This window comes from Ictalurus furcatus, chromosome 1, assembly GCF_023375685.1.
Source record: "Ictalurus furcatus strain D&B chromosome 1, Billie_1.0, whole genome shotgun sequence".
In the NCBI taxonomy this organism is placed as follows: domain Eukaryota; kingdom Metazoa; phylum Chordata; class Actinopteri; order Siluriformes; family Ictaluridae; genus Ictalurus; species Ictalurus furcatus.
Window position 1 is genome coordinate 16,317,965 of NC_071255.1, and position 25,324 is coordinate 16,343,288.

A 25,324-nucleotide genomic window follows, 5' to 3' on the forward strand; every position below is an offset into this window, starting at 1 on the left:
TGAAAATCAGACCTGAACTTCTTTGTAGGTCAACTTGTCTATTTAATATATAAAATACAGTAAAACATACGCAAAAGGGGGGAGGAGGAAGGTCATAAAGGACAAATGGATACTTTGGTACAATAACAAACACTTTTTTGTAAAAGCAGTATATAATTTGTAATAACATATCAGTGCATACCTTGTTTATGAAAATATACACAAATTGTATATCATTCTCCGAAAACAACAGAAAATATCTTTTGTTTACAACAAAACTCAAAGCATACTAGCAGAACACAATATATTAGCTATTTTTCTTTAAACTTTTTTCTTCAATTTCTATTCTAGTTGTGTGTGGTGTATATTCTTAATGAAATTACATTTCAGTTGTTATTATATGACTCATTCTTTGCTTGTTTTTACGCCCATGCATTGACATCTGTGTCTGATCTGAATAAATTAAATGAGTGGCTATCCCTACTCTTCTATGTGTAGAGACAGTTTTGTACAATTGACTAAAAATTGCAGCATTTGACTGGTCACTCTATCAGCTTGTTTATCACTTCCCTCAGTTACCAATAAGTACTAATATCACTACTGACGGTTTTGTCTTAATAAATCGTGCAACACCCCTTTGAAGAAAAATAAAAATAAAACAACAAAAATCAAAAAACCTGAAAACAAAGATATTTATATAGTATTTCATATATAATAAAATAAAGTCAAATTCAAATAAAATAAGTACCTACCCTACACAAAAAAATGCAGAACATAAAAATCTTTCAATTATCATTATTATTACCATCGAAGATGATAACAACAATGGTAATGAGAACCATTATAACAATTATAATAAAAAACAGACAATAGAACTGTCACCAGCACAAATTAACACTAGAAAAATTTAGCTTCTCTAAACATCATACATGGGGGATATTGGGGTGAAAGTTAACTATTCACGTGACGATTGTCTTTCCTTTTGAATACAATGACTCTTACCATTACCAAAAGATCCATATCAGAGCTTGCGTACTTCTCACACCTCAAGAAAATGTTCAGAAATCTGTGAATTTGTTCAAAGCTCAGGCTTAAATTCTACAGGTGTTCCAATGTGCAGACCCGAGGTGGTACTAGGCGAGTGTGTGTGTATGTGTGTGTGTGTGTGTGTGTGTGTGTGTGTGTGTGTGTGTGTGTGTGTGTGTTCTTGGCTAGGAGTTATGAGTTATTGGTTGTGATGGTTTAGGTGAGATGGCCGCTTGCCAAACAAAAGAGAGAAGGACAGTAAGAGAAAGGGAGCAAGAGACGCTGGGAAATGGAAGGAGGAGGTGGCGAGGAAAAAAAATAAAAAATAAAAAAAATAAATAAAGAAAGAAATCAGCTGCCAAGACGGAGGGACTGATGCAAGGCAGATCTCACCTGAGCATATATATATATATATATATATATATATATATATATATATATATATATATATATATATATACACATATATATACATACATACATACACACAATATTTAGCCAAAATAACCAACCTCTGATACACTTCAGGGTGACTCCTGATTTATGGAACAAGACTGTACTCTTATCATCAATACTTCATCTCATTAGATATGCCACAACGAATCGCTCTTTTTTTTAAGCATTTGAGGGAAATGACAGATAGCGACTACAGATTTGGGATACCGATACACGTACAGCACTGTTTAAAATAATTAAAAAACCATTCTGTTCACAGTCTCTGAACAGAGATTGCTGCTCGTCCTATTCTTCATGATCAATAATGAAACATCCTTCATTCTATTCACTCTATTATTCACTACACTAATGACCATAAAACAATTTGTGTACATTATTGTTTCAATAATAGACATCTCTTTTTTTTTGCATTTTGAGAATTGCACATTTGCAACACATGTCGAGATAAGTCTAATCTATTATGTTTATAAGTACAACGTCTTTTTACAAAAGGTGACGGTTGTCTTTAATAATTGTTCACCATCAAAAAACGAGGCATGACATGTGGGGCAACAAACATGAGCTCTTCTTCCCTGAACGGCACACGCTGTTTCTGCGAGGAGGGATGAAGTGTGTATGTTTAAGGAATTGTCTTTATATAGACCAGTAGGGACAGTCCTGCAGATACTGTGTGAAACTGAAAGCCAGGTGGACAAGCCAGTATGAAGGAAAAGGAAATGAAAGCAGCGGCGTGACACAAAAAAAGTGAGGAGGGCAATGCAGTGTGTGTGTGTGTATTCTCTTAATTGTGTGCACATGGAGGGAAGTGGCTGGGATTAGAATAAAAGAGAAAACATCCCCTCTTATGAAAAACAGCCGGCTAGTAAAGAGGGTGAAGGGTTTGTGTATTAGGGATGGTGGGGGTTGATTTAAAGTGCACTCCATCAGAATATCAATTACAGAAAAAAACAAAACAAAACCAAACAAACAAAAAAAAAACCCAACGCATCGATCCTGAAACAGTCATACCCATGTCTGTGCCCCCTGCTGCATCTCTACTAGGCTCGCTCGCAACACGGTAATTTATTTACACATAGAAATAGAAAGACATGTCCACTGAGAGTTACAGCTCTGCTTTAGGCAGATCCAGCACAATGTGTATGATCATACACAGTTCTCTATGTACAGTCCCCCCTCACCTGGCTTCTCCTCAGCTTCACCACAAAGCTACACTCCTCTCCAGTTCTACAATCCTCATGCCCATGTGCTGAGAGTTCTAGAAACCCCCCTTCTGCCTCCGATCCTCTCCTTTCGTTACACAAGAGCCTGGGCAGAAACAAGGAGGAGGGAAAACTGGATATTTACATGCTCTGAAAGCCTAGAAACCCGCAACCCTGAGCTCAGATCGCTTCTAAACTCATCTGGGTTCTTAAAACGACAGTTTAAGAAAATCTTGCTTCATAAGTGAACTAACAAACATCTGAATCGCAAAGCCAGACATACAAGTAATAAATACAGAGTTTTAGGTTGCTTCTCACATAAACTAGCGGTAGTGACTAATACAGCCACCCACTCTTTAAGACAGAGTGTTCAGCTGAGCAACGTGTATACATTTGTATTTAATATCAGGACTTGAGTTCAAATCGTACAAATAGGGCTACATTTCCACTACACCATACGTACGGTACAAACATACGTACTTGTGTGTACAAAAGTGAAGAAAGTGGAAAAAAAAAAAAACAATCCGGTCTTCTCTCCTGCAAATGAAGAGAGGCCCTAATGAGCTGTTCATGTCGAGGTGCACCGCTGAGAGATTTGACGCAAGTTAGCAGAGAGGAAAAGCAGGAAACAAACTCTGAAACCGTGACCGAACTGAGCACTTGGTTGTTTACCGGTCACTGCCACATCATCTCTGTCACACTGCGTACGCACACACACACACACACACACACACAAAAATATTATTACTGTCAGTCTGTCTGCAGCTCTACGTTCGTTAAGAGATGGTGCGGCTGAGTTCACCTCATGAGTCACCGTAGTCCGTCCCTGAAATATTTTTAAACCTTGATTAGGTCAGCTGTACATGAGAGATTCATCCTTTTGCATTTCCAAGACAAAGATCCTGACTGATGATTAAAACGCAATATTATCAAATATCTCATAAGTCAGTACTACAGCTGTTTGAGCATGATAGTCGATAGAAGAAGAAGAAAGTACCATGAGAGGAGAGAACAGCTGTAAAAAAATAAACATCAAAAACAAGCCTTCACACACACACACACACACACACACACACAAAAGAAAGAAAACAAAAGGGATAAACCTCAAACAACAATAACATGCCCTGGATATCAGTCTCTGAGAGGCTAATCTACACCCCATGATGAACAGCTTGTGTTTGGCTGTCTAGCGGGTTAGCCAGACTTGGATCAGAAAGTAAAGTGTGTCAGTGTGGAGATAGGGCTGAGGACAATAAAGACTGATCAGAGGTCAGTGAAGCTGGCTTTTTTTTTCTTCTCTGCTCTGTAGAAACAAAAAAAATGTCCCATCCTACACCTGTCCAGAACAGGTCAGGCTTGAATGTGCACCTGCGTTGGCACCTCTGTCCATGACTATCTTGCATGTATGTGTACATATATGCACTGTGTGTGTGTGTGTGTGTGTGTGTGTGTGTGTGTGTGTGTGTGTGTGTGTGTGTGTTAGAGAGAAAAAACAGAAAAAGGCCAAGGAAAGAGTGAGTTGCATGCATGTGTCTTGGTTGCAGATGAAACTGTGTGTCAGAGGGAGGTGAAATGCGTGTGTGTGGTCTGTATATGTGTGTGTGTGTGAGACAGAGGGTGGCTCTTGCTTGTTGCTTTTATGTGACTCAGGTATCCAGTCTCATGCGTTTGGCATTAGCGCTTTGCTGTGACTCTGCAAAGGCCATTTGATCTCCTGTTGCTCTGATTGGCCCCAGTGCAGCCACACTGAAATCTGGAGGCCGTGGTTGGCCTGTCTCATCTCGCTCGCTGCTGTTACTGCTGCTGCTGATGGTATGGAGTGGCGAGTGCCCCAAGGCGTCTACCCGCACGGTCCCTGGGTACTGGGACAAGCTGAGAGCTGCCGTGGAGCTTGGGGTAGTTCGCTCGCGGTTAGGAGACACTGGCTCTGACTTAATGCTCACGCTCGGGTTAGTGTTCACCGTCAGAGTGGCACCGTGAGGGATGGGACCCACTGGCCTGAAATAGGGGGGGGGGGGGGGGAGAGAGAGAGAGAGAGAGAGAGAGAGAGAGAGAGAGAGAGATTAATAAGAGCTTTGAAAACAGCTTAGTGAGTTATGACAAAGACAAAGTGCTGACAGAAACTACACAGAGATTAAACTGGAGCCCATGACAACATTTTTTGACAAATCTGCCACATAATCGCAATAAAAACAGCCCTGAATCAGCAGCTGTTTGAGCCATCCTAATGGACAAAAACCAAGCATCATGGTGTGTGTGTGTGGGTGTGTGTGTCTGTGTGCGCGTGTGTGTCCTGCTTATGAGGCATTCTGACAAACAGAAGATAAAGCACAGAAACACTGTAGAAGCAACAGGAAAGCAGTTTGCTCCCTAAGCCATGCAGTCTTTTTCACTCCTTCACTCCACTGACACGGTGCCATTGCTGTTTAGGGAGCTGGGAACTTTTTTAGGAATCAGCCTGCATTTCTAGCCAAACCATTACTTACTTAGGTGCTGGCGGGTTATAGAAATTAATAACATATAAATATTAATAACCTTGGAAGAATTAGCTTATTGTAATTTTTTTCATGGTGCACATGCTATCCTATCCAAAGCCAAGTCCTCCAGCATCTCTAGACAGCACAAGGGGATGTGCAAGGGGAGAGCTCTATGTTTCGATTGCTTTTAGTAATAGAGTTTGTAGGTGCTTAAAGAAAGTTTAGTACCATTACTATTAGCATTTCAGCTCCAATTCAGGTTGTTGCAATTTACAGTAAAATGGTTGTTTTCTATTCAGACCGGTGATTTGATGTTGCAGTATTAATTCAGATTTGATTTATTTAAAAATTTCTGAAACCCCCCACAATTATGCTCTCATTTACATGAACATCATTAAAATATTTTTTCCTGCATCAGTGGAAAAGGGTTCATTCTGGTCTTTCTCCCTCTCTCTCACACACTCACCTAGCCCAAACGCTCACCCTGCCTCAACCACAGAACAGTTCCTACTGTAAGTGTGTGTCTGTGTGTGCTGTTACACAAACAATACCTGCATGTGTTATGAGTCCAGGGAGAAAGAGAAAGGCAGAGACAGAAGAATGCAAATAATACCTCAGCCTTATAGATTTGTACAGAGTGACTTGCTCAATAAGCTAAATATGCCTCGTTGCTAAATTTCAACAAAAACGTAAATAAAACATGAAAAAGTGACAAAGACGCAACCTAGCCACTTAGAACAGCAAGAAGATGAGAGAGAGAGAGAGAGAGAGCGCAAAACAGAGACAGAGAGAGAGATTGAGAGAGAGAGAAAGAGACAGAGAGAGAGAGCAACAGAGAGTGAGACAGAGAGAGAGTGAGGGAGAGAGAGAGAAAGGGAGAGACAGAGAGAGAGAGAGAGCAAGAAAAAGACTGAGTGTGCAACAGACTGACAGAAGTCAGAAAGGACGGACAGACAGAAGAAAAGACAGCCAGTCAGACAGAAAACAGCAAGATTAGGAGAATACAGTACCAGCTGAGCCCATCCTCCCTGCCCAAGAGTAAGCTGGCCTGAGAGGTCACACTGCAGAGAGAAAGACAGGCGAAACACACTAGCATCTTCTTATCAATACTCCCCCGCCCACACACTCACACACACATTCGTGCACTCACATTTTTAAAACAGAAAATGGTGGCATGATCAATGTGGCAGTAGATCCACATGCACTACACACACACACACACACACACACACACCTCCATGACCTGTCTACTCCAGCAGGAAAACACTATACACTCACAGACACTCATCTCTCCCCCATCAAACTGACTTCCAGTGTTTCAAATGATCATGCGGTTAAACACACACAGTCACACAGAGCTTTGAGAAGCATGCTGAGAGTGAATACAGGAAGATGAGTGAGGCACATGATGCACAAACGCTACACTGGCTATTGATGGGAGTTTTATGTCACGTGGTGAAGCATTTCCACCGGCAACAGTCAAGACCTTATATAAGAAGAGACAAAACCTAGTGCACGTGTTTAATAAAATAAAAAAAATAAAAAACAAAACTCTGGGACAATTTATAATGAGGAGACCACAAAATATAGAAAAAGGAAACGATTACTGAATAACCAGCGAAATGCATAGCGCAAGAGGGGATCACTTACACTCCACTAACATTAAGATTGCAAGGATGTGTGGTCCTATACCTGCAAACCACAAACTACTCAGAGTTCAGCAAAAAGATTCAGAATTTATATCTGTGTAAATAATAGCATGGGACAACAGACACTGGTGATGATGGTGCTTACAAGAATCACATCATGTTCCTCATGATTTTTATGGCAATATATAACTATATTTGTTAAGACTATATTGGCATTATACCCCCAAAACAAACAAACAAACAAGTATATAAATTATATAGTGATTATTTGTGCTTACATTTAACAGCGTGCCCAGCTTTAATCTCAAACCCCTTTATTTACAGGCACAGTTAAATGAATGCCCTGATGATTGATCCTGCCTTTTCACCCTCTCGTGGTCACTAGACGCTACTGTGCACACTGGCCTACAGGGGGCGCTGGACTGAATGACTTCCAAGTCACACATGCTGGAGACTGATCGAGCTTTCAGATCCCTAGCAACTGTTGTATTCTCAATTGCTTCCATGTTTTAGCTCAGTCACATCTTCTTAAAACTGTTCAAAACCATCTTAAAAACAACAAGCTCCTTCCCATAACTTGATATCCACCCACACGACAAACACAGATGGACGACGAGGGAAAACAGCAGAGAGAAATCACAAACAATTACAAAGCGAACTGAAGCATGAAGTGAGGTGTTCGCTGGCAGCAAAAGCACACGGAGTCTCTATTTCTGAGACTCAATCAGAAGTTGTAGCTGTGACGGCCTCTACTGCAGACAACATGACAGTGTGTGATTGGCTAGCACAGTGAGCCATCAGTGCAGGACTGACTAAAACACATTTCCCTCAGCAGCCTATTCACCTGACATTAGCGGCCAGACCGGAGATGCAGTTAGCCATCTCCCCGTTCTGTTTGTCTGCACCCCACATGCTGTGAACAGACCACAGAGAGCACAAGAACATACACACAAAGGGAAAATTAGAAAAGTATTAGTCACCCAAAACTCACACACACACACACACACCCCAAACCTTTGTTAACATCCGAGCTTTTTGCAGGAAACAAATGAAGAATCTTAATGCTGCTAGCAGCAGTGAGAAATGCACGGCGAAAACACCTTGAGCCACTACAAACCACAAAACCACAAAACAAAAAAACAAGAAAGACAGAGCATGTGCATGTGCCTGCACAGTGGTTATTAGGTACACCGCTCCAGCACAACACACACAGCAAACTGTGGCCTGATTTACAACTTTTGTGCTGGCAACAAAATAGCTGATATATATGCTTTATAGCCAGAAACTATAACTCAATGCTACTGCTGAACTTCTGCAGACTCAAGTTTGGAGCTATATATACATACGAGGAGTAAACAAACTGGTTAGCATCGGAAAACACGGGCTTATAGGGATACTAGAGAATGTGATATCAAAAGCTTTAAATGGAGGTTAGTATTTCCATCTACTGTATCCACAATTATCAATACATATTAGAAAAATAAATCAATTAAAAATGAATGACTTTCTAAAATCATAAGTTTAAATCATACTGCTTTTTTAATTTGTCATATGATATATAGGACTGTATAATAATATTACAGTATTTACTTTAAAAGTCTGACCTGTACCCTGGAACTGAACTCATGGACAGCACTGAACACGTGCAAATGCTTGATAAGAAAAATGCTAAATCTATGGCATGTAAGTATTTTAGATTAGAGAAAGAAGATGCTACATTTATGTGCTCAGCTGTGTGCATATCACATAGCCAATTCGGTGCCACAAAGCTAAAAAACAAAGCTCACTATAGGTAGCCACTAACAAAAATACTCTATGATCAGACAAGGTATTCAGAAGGACTTGTGTACATAATCATTAAATTAATAACTGTAATACTATAATTCTAATGGATTCTAATCCTAATGGATAATTCTATTAGTGTCCAATCATTTCTACTATTAGGGCTGCAAAATATTCCTACACACTGTAATAAGCCTTGCATCGTATTACACTGCAAAGCTTGTGATAAAATATATTTCTTTTTTTATACACATTTTAAATTTTCAATATTAGAAGTTTCAGCAATATTAATATTACACAGGTCAATGCTGCAATAATGATTAATGAGTGATACACTATATGGCTAAAAATATATGAGCACCTGACGTCACAGCCATATGTGTCTTCCCTAAACTGTTGCCACAAAGGTGGAAGCACACAATTGTATAGGATGTCTTTGTATGCTATAGCGTGACAATTTCCCTTCAGTGGAACTAAGGGGCCTCAAACCTGTTCTAGCATGACTATGCCATTTTGCACAAAGTGAGGTCCATAAAGCCATGGTTTACCAAGGTTGGAGTGGAAGAACTCAAATGTCCTGCACAGAGCCCTGTCCTCAACCCCACTGAACACCTTTGGGATAAACTGGAACGCCGACTTTACCCCAGGCCTCCTCAACCAACATCAGTGCCTCACCTCACTAATGCTCTTGTGGCTGAATGGATAAAAAATCCCTGCAGCCATGTGCCAAAATCCAGTGGAAAGCTTTCCCAGAAGAATGGAGGATATTATAACAGCAAATTTGGGACTAAATATGGAATGGGGTTTTCAAAAAGCACATATGGGTTTGACGGTCAGATGTCCACAAACCTTTGGCCATATAGTGTATATTGTGCAACCCTAAATGTAACCTAATTTAAAATATCTACATCTAAAATAATCTAAAATATCAATCTACACATCAGTCCAGCTATATACAGGACTATATAGCTATATAGTGTGTGTGTGTGTATGTGTATATATATATATATATATATATATATATATATATATATATATATATATATATATATATATATGTATCTATATAAAGATGCTGCCCAAGTGTTGCTTGACTGGGCAGGAAAAGAAACTAGTGATCACACATGCAGTCAGAAGTTAGGTTAGTGCAGGTGTCCGTTAGTGCATAACCCACATTAATGTGTGAGTGTGAGCTGTGTGGGTCCGTCCATGCACAACTTACACAAGGTTGCTGAGTGAGGCCAGACTGATCTGTTGTGGTTGCTGCTGCTGTTGCTGGGATATGGATGGCTGCTGCTGCGGTTGCTGTGATACTGATGGCTGCTGCTGTTGCCAAGTGGTCATGTTACTCGGCAACAGTGCACCCTGTGGCGTGAAAGCCTGAAGGGCTGTGAGATCTGCACTCGTCAGCTGATACTCTACAGATATGAAGGGGAAGAGGAGTGGGGAAGAGGGGGAGATTTCAATAAGGAAAAATGTAAATGAATGGAGATTATATCTCATGATTTGTGCTCAACTTTTGTAAACTGTGCAGGAACTGCTGATGTCCTGCTTCATATGTGAGCTAGCTTCATTGCAGTATCCTTGAGCTGTTATTTTTTCCTGCTTCATGCCATCATGTTTCCATGTTGTAACTCTCTTACCTGTGTTGTAGGCAGTTGGCATAGAGAATGGGGTCAGGAGACTGGGCGTTGCCACGGAAACCACTGGAGTAGTCAGAGGCTGGGTCACCTGGGAGGCACCTAACCGTTGAGCATTCTGGGGAAGGAGTGAGACGGAGGGCTTAATCTGTGTACAGGACAAGAAGGATGACAGAGCACACACTCTGGGGGCTGGGTAATGTCACGATATAATATCGCAACTGTGATAAATAGCCACAATGCACTTTTCTAAGATGTCATGGGAAGCATGATATCTTTTAACAACATTTTAAATTGATTTTAATAATTACAAACTCTGATTGGAAACATCTGATTTTATATTAATGCATTTTGCATCATGGTTCAGCCTAAGAACAGTTCTGTAATGCTTGGGTTCCAGAAAGTTCCAATGCTGCTTCAGAAGACTATCAGAAAGAAACCCTCTGTTAAAACAGTCTGGAGAATGCAGCACTCTCTCTCCCTCTCTCTCTCTCTTTCTATCATTCTCCCTCTCTGAGCACGACAATAATGAAGGCTAAACTGAAGGTCACTCTGAATCATGCAGATTCAAACACATGCAGTGCACTCTGAACATGCCACGTCAATAGAGGCTTCAGCAGAAACATGGCTGTGTGACTCACCAGGACCATGTAAAGTTCTGCTTTTGTTTGGAGGTTAAGAGTACTTTTATTGCTATTTAGTTTGAAGCAGGGTCATCTGTGTAAGACTAGGACTGTAACGTCCTGGTACACAATCACACTTAAAAACCATACTTTTTACTTCTGTGATAGGCCATGTGAGAGAGATGCCAAAATGTTTAGGCAATCCTACTAGGCAAGTCACACAGCCTGACGTGTAAGCTCTACATGCCTGCTCACACACACTCACAGACGCAGAGAGAGAGAGAGAGAGAAAGAGAGAGAGAGAGAGAGAGAGAGAGAGAGAGAGAAAGCGAGAGAGAGACAGAGAGAGAGAAGGGAGAGAGAACTCCCTAGAATGATGATTTATACTTGGATGCTTCTGTCTGATCATGCAGGTGTGACTCAGGTACTATGCGTGTGTGTGCACTTATGTAAGCAAACATTGTGTTTTAATATACCAAGTCAACATCACACTGTAATTTGGAGGTCTGAATCTACTGTATGTTCACCTGAGTGTATGAACTCGTGATCTGTTTGATTCTGTAACTATATATTCACATTTCTGTATTTTTAGGTTTTCATTTTGACACAATGATCATTTGCACCATTATGTAAAAAAAAAAATGACATTCTCAACAAGCATCAATCCTGTACGATATGAATATGTAAGGGGGAATAATATCAAACACTGTTTGAGCAGGCAAGCTATAGCAAGATTGTGTCTTTGTGTGCAGTCAACCACAGTCAGGCAAACACACAGTAAAAGGCATCAAACAATCACTGCACTACAACCATTCAAAACTGAACAAAAATTCACAATAGCCAAAAAAGTAAGTTGTTTTCACCTCAGTCACCAACTCCAGCTCCTCATCTGTCTGCGGGGGGTGAGGTTGAATGGACAGAAAAATGGGGATTACAACTCCAAAGGGGAAGGAAGGAAGGAAAACTTTATCTAGCATTTGCTGTAATCAGACCTGACTGCTGTAAGCCCACTTAATTTAGGCATTTCTCTCAGCTGATCGGTTTTTCGAATCTGCTGTCGGTTTTAAGTTTTCCAATCTTATCAAAAGTTTGCTATGGACCTGCTATTTTACATCAGGTTACGATGTTCTCACAACTGCTTGTTTAGAGGTTCTGAATTGATAATATGGCCTTTATGTGCTGTGTGTACCGTTTTGTGTGTGTGTGTGTGTGTTGTAGTTCTCACCAGCTGCATGAGGCTCTTGCTGCTTTGAGAGGTGATGACGCGGAGGTCCGGCTTACGATTGCTCACCATCTGAGGGCTGGATGGAGGGGGGGATTTGGCTGTGACTACTTTCCCCATGCTATTACCATTTGAGACACTGGAGACGGAGAGGAGGCCTGGGGAGGCCCTGGCACTGATGTAGCCGTTCGCTTTAGAGAGAGAGGAGACAAATGCGTCATGGTTGTGTATATATACAAAACACACGCTGGAAAAACTTTGCTTGACCGAGAACACACACACACACACACACACACACACACACACACACACACACACATACAGGGACATTTTCCAGTGTTTTTGTGTCCTACCAGGAAAAACACAGTGGTTGAATATTTGCACAGCAGGAAGAAAGTCAGGCTAAGCCTGTTATAGTTTATCCCACCATGTTATTTGCATTTTGTAACAACACTTGCTCCGTGTTGCAAATGTCCCAAATCCCCTGCTTACCAGCTATAACCCGATTATGACTAAATTAAAGGGGAAATTACTGGTAACTGGTGTTTAGTCTGTGCCCATGTGGTGCAGTGCTGTGAGAGGTAGATTTTTAAGAGGGAAGTAAAAGGCTAGAGTGAAACTCTAGCAGACACACTAAGCACTGCAGGAGAGAAATGAAAGACAGGCATATGTCAAACTGGGATAGAAAATAAAGTATCAGTATCAGTCTTATCAGCTTCTGGTTTTCACGAGCAAGGGCTTGCATTAAAACTGTACTAGAGGGCAGTGTTGCAAGTGGACAAGAGGTGGGACAGGGACATAGACAGAAGGACACAGATGGGGCTTTCCCATGGCTGTCAGACTCTCCACTAGTAACACTATGACAACATGGGACATCCATATACCTCAGTATTCTAGCTTAACTGTACACCTTATAGCTACACTACTGCAAAGTTATAATGATTACTGTTGTAATGGAAGTCAATTTATTATAAACATACTTAGATCATTGAGTCACTGTGTGGAACATGCCAAAAAATGTACAAGTTTAACAAGTGAACAAAACAGCAGTGATGAGAGAAAACACTTAAATGTGTAATAAAAATAACAACAAAACACTTAAATGCTCTTAGCCAATATTTAAGCAAAGTTAATGAATTACCTAGGGATCAAAACTTTGCTGTATGGTATTCCCATGTCCCATCATACTGCCTACTCACAAGCGTCAGCAACAACAGTGGTACTCTGAGCATATGACATTATGAATGCCATTTGTTGACTCTCTACATCAGTGTAGTTCGGTGGAAATGTACACCACACAGATCTGCAACACTGACGCAAATGGCAGAGCCAGTGAGCAACCCTTCAACATCAGGAGACCTGGAGCTCTGCATTATCCCAAAATACCTGCTTAAATAAGTGCATGGTATATGACTAAAAAAAAAAGTATGTATGTAAGATAGGGTGTCAGTTTATATATGTGTGGGCCCCTCTCTCTTTTTCTTTCTGTCTCATGTCCCTCTCAGTCTTCCTGTCCACCCGCCCTGGGGTCTGATTACTGCAGGAAGGCGGCGGGAATGGCAGGAATGCGGAGTGACGTCAATGCTGACATTCCCTAAGCTCCTTCTCAACAGCAACAGCTGAGAATGGAGGAAGAGAAGCACCGAAAGAAAGAAGAAAAGAAAGAAGAAAGAAAGAGAGAGAGAAAGAAAGAAAGAAAATGAAAAGTAAGAAAGAAAGCCAGAAAGAAAGAAAGAAAGAGAGAGGAAGAAAAAAAAGAGAGAAAGAAAGAAAGTGAGAGAAAGAAAGAAAGAAAGAAAGAGAGAGAAAAAGAAAGAAAAAGACAGACTGACAGACTGTGTAGGAGCAACACAACCTGCTATAATTGACTACTACTTCACTTGCGCTAACTGAAAGTTCGATCCTGATCCTCTAAACACCAGGACCCTTGTGCTGTTGCAACAGTCTCTACACAACAACCTGACCAGTGAACTGCGATCTTTATCCACATTTGCTCTTTGATGAGCAGACTCTTCAAACACCAGCTGTCCGTGTGTGTCAAGGCTACATGTGAAGAGCTCTTGGCCAGGTCTGCTGAACTTACTGGAGGCCAGGGACAAGTGAGATATGGGGAACAGCTGAGAAGGAACAGGATAGGAAAGCAGAAATGTGTGTGCTTCGGGAAAGGGGTATCAGTCCACACCATTCATGTCATTCAGATTTGTCATTTTGTTCACCCCGCCCCTTCCCATGGTCCCCTGGTGCTTGCTGTTTACAAGCTAGGCGAGCACTGTGACCCTCAGCCGCTGATTACTAACAGGTGCGTGTTCGTGTGTGCACAACTGTGGGGAGAGGGAGACAGAGACGGCTTGTAAGATTGACCTCTGCTCAAAAGCTCTTACTTTAACAGCATCTCTATCAATACTGCATGGACACCTGTCTTCTGCCGTCTCCGCTACCTAGACTGAGAGGACTGAGCACCTGGAGAGGGGTGGATTGACAATGAACAACACTCACCCACTGGGCTTGGGCATGCCCCATTTGAGTTATTCAGGTCACCTCCTAGAAGAGCACCTGGGAAAGAGAAAGTTAGAAATGAGTGGTTGAGAGGATTGAAGTGCTAATATGTATTAATTTCAGTGGCACTTTTAAGACACCGTTAAATACGTACAGCTCGATGCCTAGAACAGGTTGAGATAATACTCTTAAAAGGCTGCATTCAGAGTTAACAAGCACTCATAGTGAGGTATTAATACCAAAATTGTGCACACTGGTAATCAGATAGCAGGCGTAACTATAGACTGTATATTACTAATTGTGCACGTGAGTGCAACGTGGAGTGTGCAAATGAAGTGGACAACATAAATGCTGTTCAAGGTTAATATATTATGACAATTTATAGATATGACATTATGAATTAATTATTGTTATGAATCGCCCCTGTAGAGAATATGATTTTATTTATTACACACCACAGCGATACTTATTCATAGGACTGAATATTATATGGCATGTTCATTCAAAAATGCACTACACACACATTCACACACACTTTCATGACCTCAGCTTTGTAGCTTGTTTCCAGATTAAGTTATGAATCCAATTCATATTAGTCTAACTGTATTTTTTAAAACATTGCCTCTTGCTTTTATGCTACATTGTATTGTTCTAGTTTTTAAGATTTATTTATTTATTTATTGCTGTGTAGGAGCTCTAGCTCTATACCACATGAACCAGAACAACAATATCACTTCCTCATACCTTTATACTTGTTTGGATCTCATATGTCTTAATCCCAGTGTACCCAACTTAATAATCAACAAGACTGACCAACCTTTATCCCCCTCCATCCCTGCTACACTACTCTCTCTCTCTCTTTCCACACTAAAATAGACACATTTGAAAGTACCATTGTTGTGTCAAAATGTTTTCTGTTCCTGGCAGAAATTTAAAAAAAAAAATTGCTTTCTACACAGAAATGCAGAGACCATAGACAAAAAGCCCATATTGTGCAGGCATGGACTGCACATGCTACATGAACCAGGAAGTTTATATTATTTCCGCCAAGTGTGTGGCAGTAATGATGGCCAGGTCAAGCAACAAAAAGACTCTTTGTATGATCGGTCACAACACCGAGCACGCAGAGGCTGGTTGTGCAGCAGGGAACAAAAGGTACTATGTGTATGTATAGTGTGTTAAATTCACCAAATTAAGCCAACCTATATTTTGGACCTGGGATCACATGGCACTGATAGGACAACAGACAGTAGTTTTTCGTATTTCTCCGGTTTGCCAATCAACACTACCACATGAAAACTACCCTTTCATCAAGATGCATTTTTGGTGTCTGTTTAAAAAAAACAACGGTCAAAACAGAGAAAACCTTATCTGCTTCCAAATGTATCCACATTAGTGTAGGCATGGCTTTTGTATCATTCTCACCTGCACTGGCTGGTCTCTGTGGCAGACCAGGAGACACTGTGTTCCTCTGGAGCTGTGGTTGCTGTGGTGACAGCAGGCGAGGGTCTGTGAGCGTGGAGGTGACGAAGGAAGTGGTAACAAGGCTGCTGGGATTGCTGAAGGGCAGAGGACTCTGACTGGACACGGGCACTGTGACTGGCATGGAGAAAGTGGGCGCTGGCACTGTAGACTGAGAGCACAGGTAGTGATGATAGAGTTAGTGATGACTTTGCTTTCCTGACACACAAATTTATAATGTGTAATGTAAACACGCACACATCTTAATAGCATGCCAGTGACTTGTGCAGACTCTCCAGAAGCAGAGCATGTGTAGCTAAGTCAGAAGTACAAAGTTCATCTCACTGAAGCTTAATATTCTAAGGTACTACTTTGCTACTTTTACATGAGCGATCTTAAGTTCAGTCTAAAATGTGGACCGCTTTTCAACTGTTTATGTCAAAAACAGAGGATGATTATAATTACAAAGATCTTTGCAGTCCCAAATTAGACCAGACTGTACCCTGTTTCCGTTGCGTCTTACAATCTGAAAAAACATAGGGTTTTGCATTGCTTCACTAGACACCTTCAGGCCAGCTTAAAAAGTTGTGGTGACTAGCATTTTAGCGTTCTGTGACGTGCAACTAGCCACTTCCAGTACTCTATGCACTCAAACTGTCCTCTAGCTCTGATGAAGACCCATTTTACCATGATCCTCCACAAAAGCAGGGCCACTAAAATTAGAATGTGGGCCACAACGAGCCTCTTGCGTCCGGAGAAGGACCCAGTTTAGCAGTCTGCTTATTCGAGTCCTTTGTCTGCTTGCTGCTCTGCTGTTCTATCTCTCTCAAACAGGTTTATTTGAATCATGTAAATAAGAGTTTGTCCACCCTGAAGTACAAACCAAGGAGAAAAAGAAACCTGCCTGATTCTTCTTAATCCTTTACAAAACTAGGTGAAAGTGGATCAAGACTATTGATATACCATTTAAACTGACCACACTAATCAAGCTTATGGAAGAAAATTATTATACACAGATGTGAACATATAATAGTTCCAGTCAATGCTTTGACATGTGAGAGATAAAACATGACAAGATGTGCAGTCATAGGAAAATAATCAATGCGTAATTAATAGTCTGATGTGTAATTAACCACCCCCAAGCTAATTGTTTTCCTATAGCAGCACACCCATTCACGTTTTATTCCTCTTATACAGCAGATTTAATTTGGATTACATCGATTACACTTTCTTTTTTAAATAAAAGAATGACACATAGTTACATATAATACTGTGGAACTTCCACTAAACTATCACTTTCATTATAACAGCTATAAACAGTTACCTCTTGCTCTGTTTTTACTCTCTCTTGAAGTTAACAAGACAAAAATTTGCAGCTTGTCATTCCCATATAAATAAAGGAACAGCTTGCGTTACCTCAAATAGCTGACGCTCACTAAAGTCTTTTTTCATAAATGTTAAATAAACATCTTACAGCAAACCTTCAGCAAAGCAACCTTTATACCTTTTTCATTGGGAAATATCACTTAAAATAATGTGTTTTTATCATTATGCTTAATTTATGTGAACACCCACAATACAATGAGTTGTATCGATAACGTGATTCACTTTGTAGCCAACACATCATAGCCATGCAATTCTAGAAAATTAATCAACACCTTCTGACCTTCAGATTTAAGAATTCAACAGAACATTATAAAAATAGATTCAACAACATAGGGGGATTAAATAATGAATATTGTGTTTTCTGTTCTAACTTCAGCATTAGCAAGAAAACCGAGAGGAAACTCTGACAGCAATAGCCCACTGTGGCATGCTGGTGGCCCAGGGGACAGACAGAGGGCATGTGTTACAGCACTGCACACAAGCCAGGCGGTGGGGAAGGGGTTAGTGAGTGGAGAAAGCGTGAGGAAAACAGGAAGCATACAACACTGGACAGCACCTTGGACTCAATGACAAATTCATACTGTTACCTAGTAGGCTATTCTGTATATAAAAAACACTAACTAGTTGACTAGTTCACCATGAATCTATTACAGAAGGCAGCCAAATCTCCAAGGTTACAAATGTCCTCCACTTAACACTGTATTATGTTCAGTAACATTATATTACAGCAACCTCAAGGTCACAGTATAGTCTTGCATGAATCATGTTTAACATGCATTTAACTTCAGTTGCGAGTTCAACATAATACACTATACAGTTTCCAGCTCTGTTTTTTTTTTTTTTTTTTGCATTTCTTGCCAGTTGTTTTTCTAATGGATATAACCGCTTAATGTAATACAAACAAGAATGAAGAAAATCCCAAGATGGTTCCAATAAGAAAATGGCCCACAGCTGGGGCCTCATTCTGACAGGACACAATTATGTATCCAATGTAAGTGAATAAAAAGTCCACCAAAAACTGCCTTAGCTGATTTGTACAGTAATGTACTGGAAATTGAAGCTATCATCAGAAATTTGGATCCTATTATGCTCATTGTTTTTAAAATTTCAGACGAAACCAAACAGGAATGAAAGCAGTGAAATAATAATTTCCTAATTTGAGTTTACATAACTAAATATGCATGACTGTATTACAGTTTTCCCTAGAGAGTCCCTAATGTGTGCATTCCCAGAGCAGGCTAATAAGTGGGGTTGTAGATCTGCTATCTTTTATATGCGTGTCTGAGAGAGAGAGAGAGAGAGAGAGACAGAGAGAGAGAAAGAAAGAGAAAGAGAAAGAGAGAGAGAATAAAAGAACGGAAGGAAGAAAAAAGAAAGAAGGCAGTGCTGTATGCTTTCGTTTGCCATCTCCCTTGAATGGTGTGCTGGGTGGCCTGGTCATCATTCTCTACAACGAGTCGGACATACACTACCAGTCAAAAGTTTAGACACACTCATTCTTTATTCTTTTCCCCCCACACATTTTAGAATAATAATAAAGTCATCAAAACTCTGGAATAACACAAGTGGAACTTTGGGAATTATGTTGTGATAAAAATCCAAAATAAATCAAAATAATTTAGTATTTTAGCATCTTCAAAGTAGATGCTCTTTTTGCCTAGAATTTTCAGAAATGTATTCCTGGCATTTTCTCAACCAATTTCTTGAGGAATTTCCCTGAGATGCTTTTTAAACAGTATTACAGGAGTTCCCACATATACTGCACACTTACTGCCTGGTTTTTGGAATATTTCTCTCAAGTCAACCCTTTAAAATATATATTTTTGTAAATAAAATGTTAGTTTTCTAATGAAAGAAATGAACGTGTTGGCACAATTATATTTTTGTCTACAACAACGATTTCAAACATTTATTCATACACCTTCAGATCAAAAGCTTTTTAAGATCATGAGAAATATTTCAGTCAAGTGTCTCCAAACTTTTGACTGGTGAAATATTAATCCTTGCACTGATACTGGACAGATGAGTGAGGGCCATGTTTTTCTCTAGCACCTAAAAGGAAAGTCCCAGACACATGTGTCAGACACATATTTCTGGCAAAAGTTCAGCCATTGGTCATTGTAGACAAATTTTTCTTTTATAAAATAACAGAGCCAGCACAGGAACAGGGTCAAATTGTTTTCAGCTGCTCTAACAGCAAAGTAAAGGGGAGGAGGGCAATGATGTAAATATTGTGCTGTCCCTGTGGCCGAGCACACACATTCAGAGGAAACTGAGAGGAATGGAGGAAGGGGGGTGGGGAGTGTTGAGCCATGGTACGCAGGTGCTCTGTGAGTCGGTTGCTTGGGCTGACAGCAGGCTCTGTGAGTTGCTTGCTGGGCCATGAACAGCCCCCTTCACACTGGTACTCACTGACAGTCTATAGCTCTGCATCATTTTATCAAACTCCTCGTCTATCTTTTTGTACTTCTCCTCAGTGCGAGGTGTGAGCGAGAAGGGTTCCTCAGGGTCCGGGCTTTCCGAATCCCGGTGCTCTTTCTTGTTCAGAGCCTTCGGTTAGGTCCGGACAGGATAGGGAAAAAGAGACAGAGAGAGAGAGAGGGAATGAGGTTAGAATGTCAAGAGAAAGAGGAATACTCACGCCATATCGCCTGAAGAGGATATCCAGTTCCTCGTTCTTTCTGAACTTGTCATCTTGTAGGGGGCTCTGGTCAATTGAGTCATCACCGTCTGGCTCGGGACTGTTGCAACCGTTAAAGCCTTTCTTTCGCAATGTCTTAAATAGTTCAAAACAGGACAGAGAGGGGAAAACATGACGAGATATTGAACAATCAATTCAATAACTGAGACATTTATATCTACTGTTACATTCGGTGTGTTATATCAGGTGTTATAGGGTTGTTTAGATTTAACACCATGACTTTCTGAAACTGCAAAGTATACAGAAAGCTGGAAGAAGAAAGTAAGAGTGACGAAAATAGGTGTGAATGCTGTTAGAAATGGCGACATCCTGGTGAAGCTTTGGCATGAAGTGGGCTTATTTTTAGAGGATTTCCCACACGAGCGTTCCTATAAGTAGCTTTGGTGGTGTGACGGCAACCCGAAAGGAAAAGGGGCTCTGACCAGCATACATCCTCCTCTCACTATCCTGACAGCAGTATGAGGCAAAGAGAAACTCTCACACAAAAAAAAACCTCATAAAAAGTGAACACGGCCAGCACACTGCCAGCACCAGAATGATTAGAGTTTTGAATGAACATGAGCAGAAATGAATATCTAAAATTAATAACACATGTAAAGAGTAATGTTCTAAAAGTTAAAAAGAAAGGATATTAATTATTTTAGGGTGTATGTTTTGGCAAAAAAATAAATTAATCCAATTGTTTGGCTGTTTGGATTCAAAATGAATAGCACCTCAAATATTGATATTTGGCGTCACCCATGAAGAGAGTAACAGTATATTATCGTTGAAGAATAATTTGATGGTAAATTCAATACAAATTGTCATCATTAATGAAACAGATGGATGGGGAACATGTAGCACATAGAGCTGTACAGTTACTTCCGTGCTCTACTAGCACAAATTAAGCTTAGGTCTGCAGAAATGACAGCAAAGGAAAGGGAAAAAAATTTCTCCATCAGGCAGTGACAAGGGCACCAATGCAATCCTGTTAATTCACACTTCTCTCTCTCTAAAACACACACACACACACACACACACACACACACACAGACAGAGACACACACACAGACACACTCACACAATCACACACACACAATCACACACACGCACACGGCTGAGTATGTCAGCTGATCTGCTTGTCTCTGGGCCTGGGCCATCTGTTCACCTGTCCCTGTGCTCCTCTCTCTGCTGGCTCTCTCTTTCATGTGGCCGGCTTCTATTGTGTTGCCAAGGTAAGATTCCCCTGCAGAGCTCCACGCGCTCTGAATGGTTGGAGCTCGTGTTTTCGCTCTTTGGCCCCTCCCCCTCCGTTTCCCCCTCCGTTCCCCCTCCCCATCTCTTCCTTCCTGCTCTTCCAGCCTTCATAAGCCACCTCTCATTTATCCTCCTCCCTTCTTCTTCCATTAGCTGCTCTCTCGTTCTCTTCTTCTTTATGCACCTCTTGCTCTCTTCCCCTGTTCTTATGCCCTCCCACGACTATTTGGACTGACTCATTCCTGTCCTCTTTTCCTCCTATCTATCCATCCCTACCATCCTGTCACCCTCCTCAAATTCAGAGTGCTTATTTTCCTTTCAGAGCCTCATGCGCTCTGTCTTGCTGGCGTGTACGAGGGCGTTTGGTGTGGGTTGCTGTTCGTGGAGGCAGAATGTAATGTCATGTCCCATTTGTGCTATGCGGAGCATGTGCGGGGCCTCTTCTCATCCTTGGAGAACACACACCCAGCCACGGCTGTACTATGGCTGGCCAAAGAACAGAGAGGCTACACAGAAACGCATGGATATTTCCTCCTATATGCCTACCTTGGCTGTGGCCCCTTTTGAAAAGTGCTTTCCTGCATTACTGTGCCCATGATTTATACATGGGTCTAATGTGACTTCTCCATCGGCTGCTTGGATAACAGTGCACATAGCTTGGGGGTTTTGGGGGGGGGGGGGGGAGGCAGTAGGGAGTGCTTTATGGAGTTGATATGAGTCACTGTTGAGAACAGCTTGAGTATTGCTAGCTTTTAATCGAACCAACACCTCAAACTGTTGGTTTCTTCACTGTTTATAAAGCATTATTCTGCCCTGCTGCCCATTTACTAATGATGCATGTCAGTACAGAGGCAAGGTGTGCTAAGCTATGCTACACCAAAACAATTCCACATGGGACAGACTGGAGTGTCAGGACCACAAGATCATCCTGATCCACTTCTGTGGTGGCTGAGGAGGATCATAAGAGCTTGCTGCTCCACCACATGCAGATTATACAGGGATGTGCCAGGTCACAGGGATCTCTTTGAGATGGTCAGATTAAGCTGTAGAGTGCGTGGGCCTCTTGTCTTGGTCTGGAAACACCAACAGGCATGTTTCCACTGAGATTCCAGAACCTTTTGAGGAATTAAACTTCTCCTGAATGAAAAGTGCACTGTCCCTGGAAAAGTTCCTAGTTCCTGTACTTATGTAAAACAACAGAGGTGATGCAAATGGATACACAAGTAGCGCAATGGATATGACATTTCAGCATGTGGCAACACAGCAAACATGGAAGATAAGACTGATCAGGCTTGTAAAGTCTTATAAAGATAAGTTGTGTTGTCCTTTAATGTAACACTTTGACCCTGCTGTGTGCACATAAACTGCAAGTGCATGTGCAAGTGCCATACCACTCCTGCACAAAATCACCACTTGATATGCTCTTGTTAAGCTAATATAAAAGCTTTGGAACTGCTTGTCAGCTGTACACAGGTTATTGAAATTCTGAATAAGTGGTTTAGTCATTCAGCATAGCTTGCATTTGACCTATCAAATCACTCACAATGTGGCAAGCTCCAGCAGTTCCTGCTACACAGAAAAGTGCTTATCTTGGAGCACAAAGGTTCAGGAACAAGTTCTTCAGTTGAAGCACCTGTCCAGCTGAAGTCTATGAGTTTCTGAAAAGGCTTCTGTGGTGGAGGACGGTTAGCATGAGCTGAAGACTACAGTCGGTTGCTTGCGTCATGAAAGTGATAACGCAGCATAAATATTATTCTGTTTTTTGCACGTTCTCCGATTGTTCTCCGATTTCTCTTGTTCCCTTCCTTCAATTTATTCTTCTCTTACTTAGTTCATCTTGGTACATCTCTTGACACTTGCTCTCTCTTTCTCATGTCCCTTTGCTCTCTCATTGGGAGTTGCAGTCAAGCGGATTAACACACTCTGGCAGGAAATGCAAGCCACATACACACACACACACAGAGCTTTGTGCAAGACACTGAGAGAATCTGGTGAGTGCAGAAACGTTGCATGATTGCACATTCATCCAGTAGTGTGATGGAATGTCTGCCTATATGTATATAACTATACTAGATATAATACAGAACACGATAAATGGAGGGAGATGGGAAATCAGCAAAGACTGATTTGGTCATTAATTTATACAGAGCTAACAATTTCTAAGCATAAAGACTTTACAATATTTTACTGTGGTATTTAAAAATCCAGATGCTCTGTGTGAGAAAGAAGAGAGAGAAATTGACATTATTTTGGAGCATCTAAAGGCGTGTACAGTGGCACCGCCTTCCGCTGGACTAGTTTCTCAGGCCCTGATGCTGGATGTCAGGGGCAAGTGGAGCTCCAGCCATAACACACTGCATCTCAATATTACATGAAGCAGCTTTCTGGTCCACTGCACACCAAAGCGTGCACACACACAGTTACCCAGTAGGCCTTGAGCTGATACAGCCCACAGCGGCACCAACACACAACACTTCTACCACATCACATGTGTTCTCTTCCTCTCTTACCCACACACACACACACACACACACACACACACACACACACACACACACACAGACCATCTGCAGCTGTAGCCAGTAAGAAACATGCACATCTGTTATCGTGGCCTTCTGTCATGAGAAAGACACCTACTGCTAGTTTCTTACCCATATGCACTCAACTAACATGAAGCAAGTGCTCTCTCCCACATATCTCTCTGATGATTCTTTAAAAGCGTAGGCATCTACGCATTCATTGAGATCACAGTAACTGCTGTTATTTAGCTCATATTCTTGTGAAGCAAATGCATTATCTAAAATATTTAACAACATGGACTTCCTACACGCGTGTATGTTGGCAGTCACATCTCAAATTGCTTATAATGGACAGGGTGTGTGGGCTGTGTGTGTGAGTGTGTGTAGCCATCTCTTTCAGGCCAAGGCCAGGGGGAGCCAGAAGGTCCAGCTGTCCCTACCTCTGCTGTCCCACCATCTTCCAGGCAAGTAGCCAGTGGCTTATAGGGACCCACACGCCTGTAAACCTCGCCTACACCTGCAGCAAGCTGCTCCCTGTCACACAGGAGGCCATGACCCCCGACACCTGCTCTCATTCATTCTGAAGTGTACAAGCCCGCACCTATACAAGCTAAGAACGAAAACCATACACTGCTAGGGAAAAGAAAGAGAAATTTATAAGAACAACTGACTTTATTTTATACGAACGATAGACAGCATCCAAAGCAACGATAAATTTGCACAGCTAGCATTATAATGCCAACAAGGGTGAGACCTGGCTTCCAATCAGCTAGGAGCTTTTTGAATCTACAAACTAAACCTGTTAAAGCAAAAAGACGCTTTGTTTGTCCGTGGCTGCATTACCTCTATGATGTCTGCATTGGTCCTGCTTTCATGAGGCTCGTTGTATTCTGTGTACTTGAGCAGCACTTTGTCCATGTCGGTGCTGGCGTACTGAAACAGCTTGTTGGAGTGGTTGAAGATGATGAGGGCAATCTCACAGTCACACAACACACTCAGCTCGTAGGCCTTTTTCATCAGGCCAAACTTGCGCTTGGTGAACGTCACCTGCCGGAGAAAGAAGGAACAGATGAGGACTGCACAGATAACAGGAGGGATGCAGAACAAAAGCATAGGACACAGAGCAGGAGAAGGTCAAATATATAAGGAACCCACAAGAATTCATAAAAATAAATAAATAAATAACACTTTTTAATAACAAAATTAAATTATTAAGTATGCAAATGTTTATGTCTTGCACACATTTTTTACAAAAGTTTACATTCTTGAAATGATTTCATCAGTTGTCATCAGTCAAATTTCATTTACTTCTGACAAAACTAGCCCCCCTCCATATTACACTGATGCAACTCAATAACATTAAGTCTGGTGCCCTTTGTTTCTTTCTCTCGTGTTCCCCGCATGCACAAATAAATTTTTTTCCACAGGCCTTCTCTATCTCCATGTAAATACAGAAATGTGCACACGCACAC

At 41.2% G+C, this 25,324-nt stretch overlaps 1 protein-coding gene across 11 annotated transcripts in view; it reads right to left on the reverse strand.

Annotated features, from left to right (window-relative positions):
• Positions 1 to 25,324, reverse strand: part of mef2d (myocyte enhancer factor 2d) — a 62,505-nt gene continuing 37,181 nt past the window's right edge. For 3 of the 11 annotated variants that reach the window (XM_053629297.1, XM_053629306.1, XM_053629315.1), the window contains 11 exons: positions 24,696 to 24,899; positions 19,809 to 19,946; positions 15,975 to 16,182; positions 14,550 to 14,606; positions 12,057 to 12,244; positions 11,695 to 11,724; positions 10,212 to 10,326; positions 9,791 to 9,986; positions 7,631 to 7,699; positions 6,148 to 6,198; positions 1 to 4,658 (listed from right to left, as the gene is read on the reverse strand). In XM_053629297.1, coding sequence (XP_053485272.1) covers positions 4,307 to 4,658; positions 6,148 to 6,198; positions 7,631 to 7,699; positions 9,791 to 9,986; positions 10,212 to 10,326; positions 11,695 to 11,724; positions 12,057 to 12,244; positions 14,550 to 14,606; positions 15,975 to 16,182; positions 19,809 to 19,946; positions 24,696 to 24,899 — 1,608 coding nt within the window. In that variant the 3' untranslated portion in view covers positions 1 to 4,306. Of the gene's footprint in view, positions 4,659 to 6,147; positions 6,199 to 7,626; positions 7,700 to 9,790; positions 9,987 to 10,211; positions 10,327 to 11,694; positions 11,725 to 12,056; positions 12,245 to 14,549; positions 14,607 to 15,974; positions 16,183 to 19,808; positions 19,947 to 20,037; positions 20,173 to 24,695; positions 24,900 to 25,324 lie in introns of those variants that run through there. The other 8 variants (XM_053629323.1, XM_053629333.1, XM_053629351.1 and 5 more) reach the window with 8 other exon arrangements.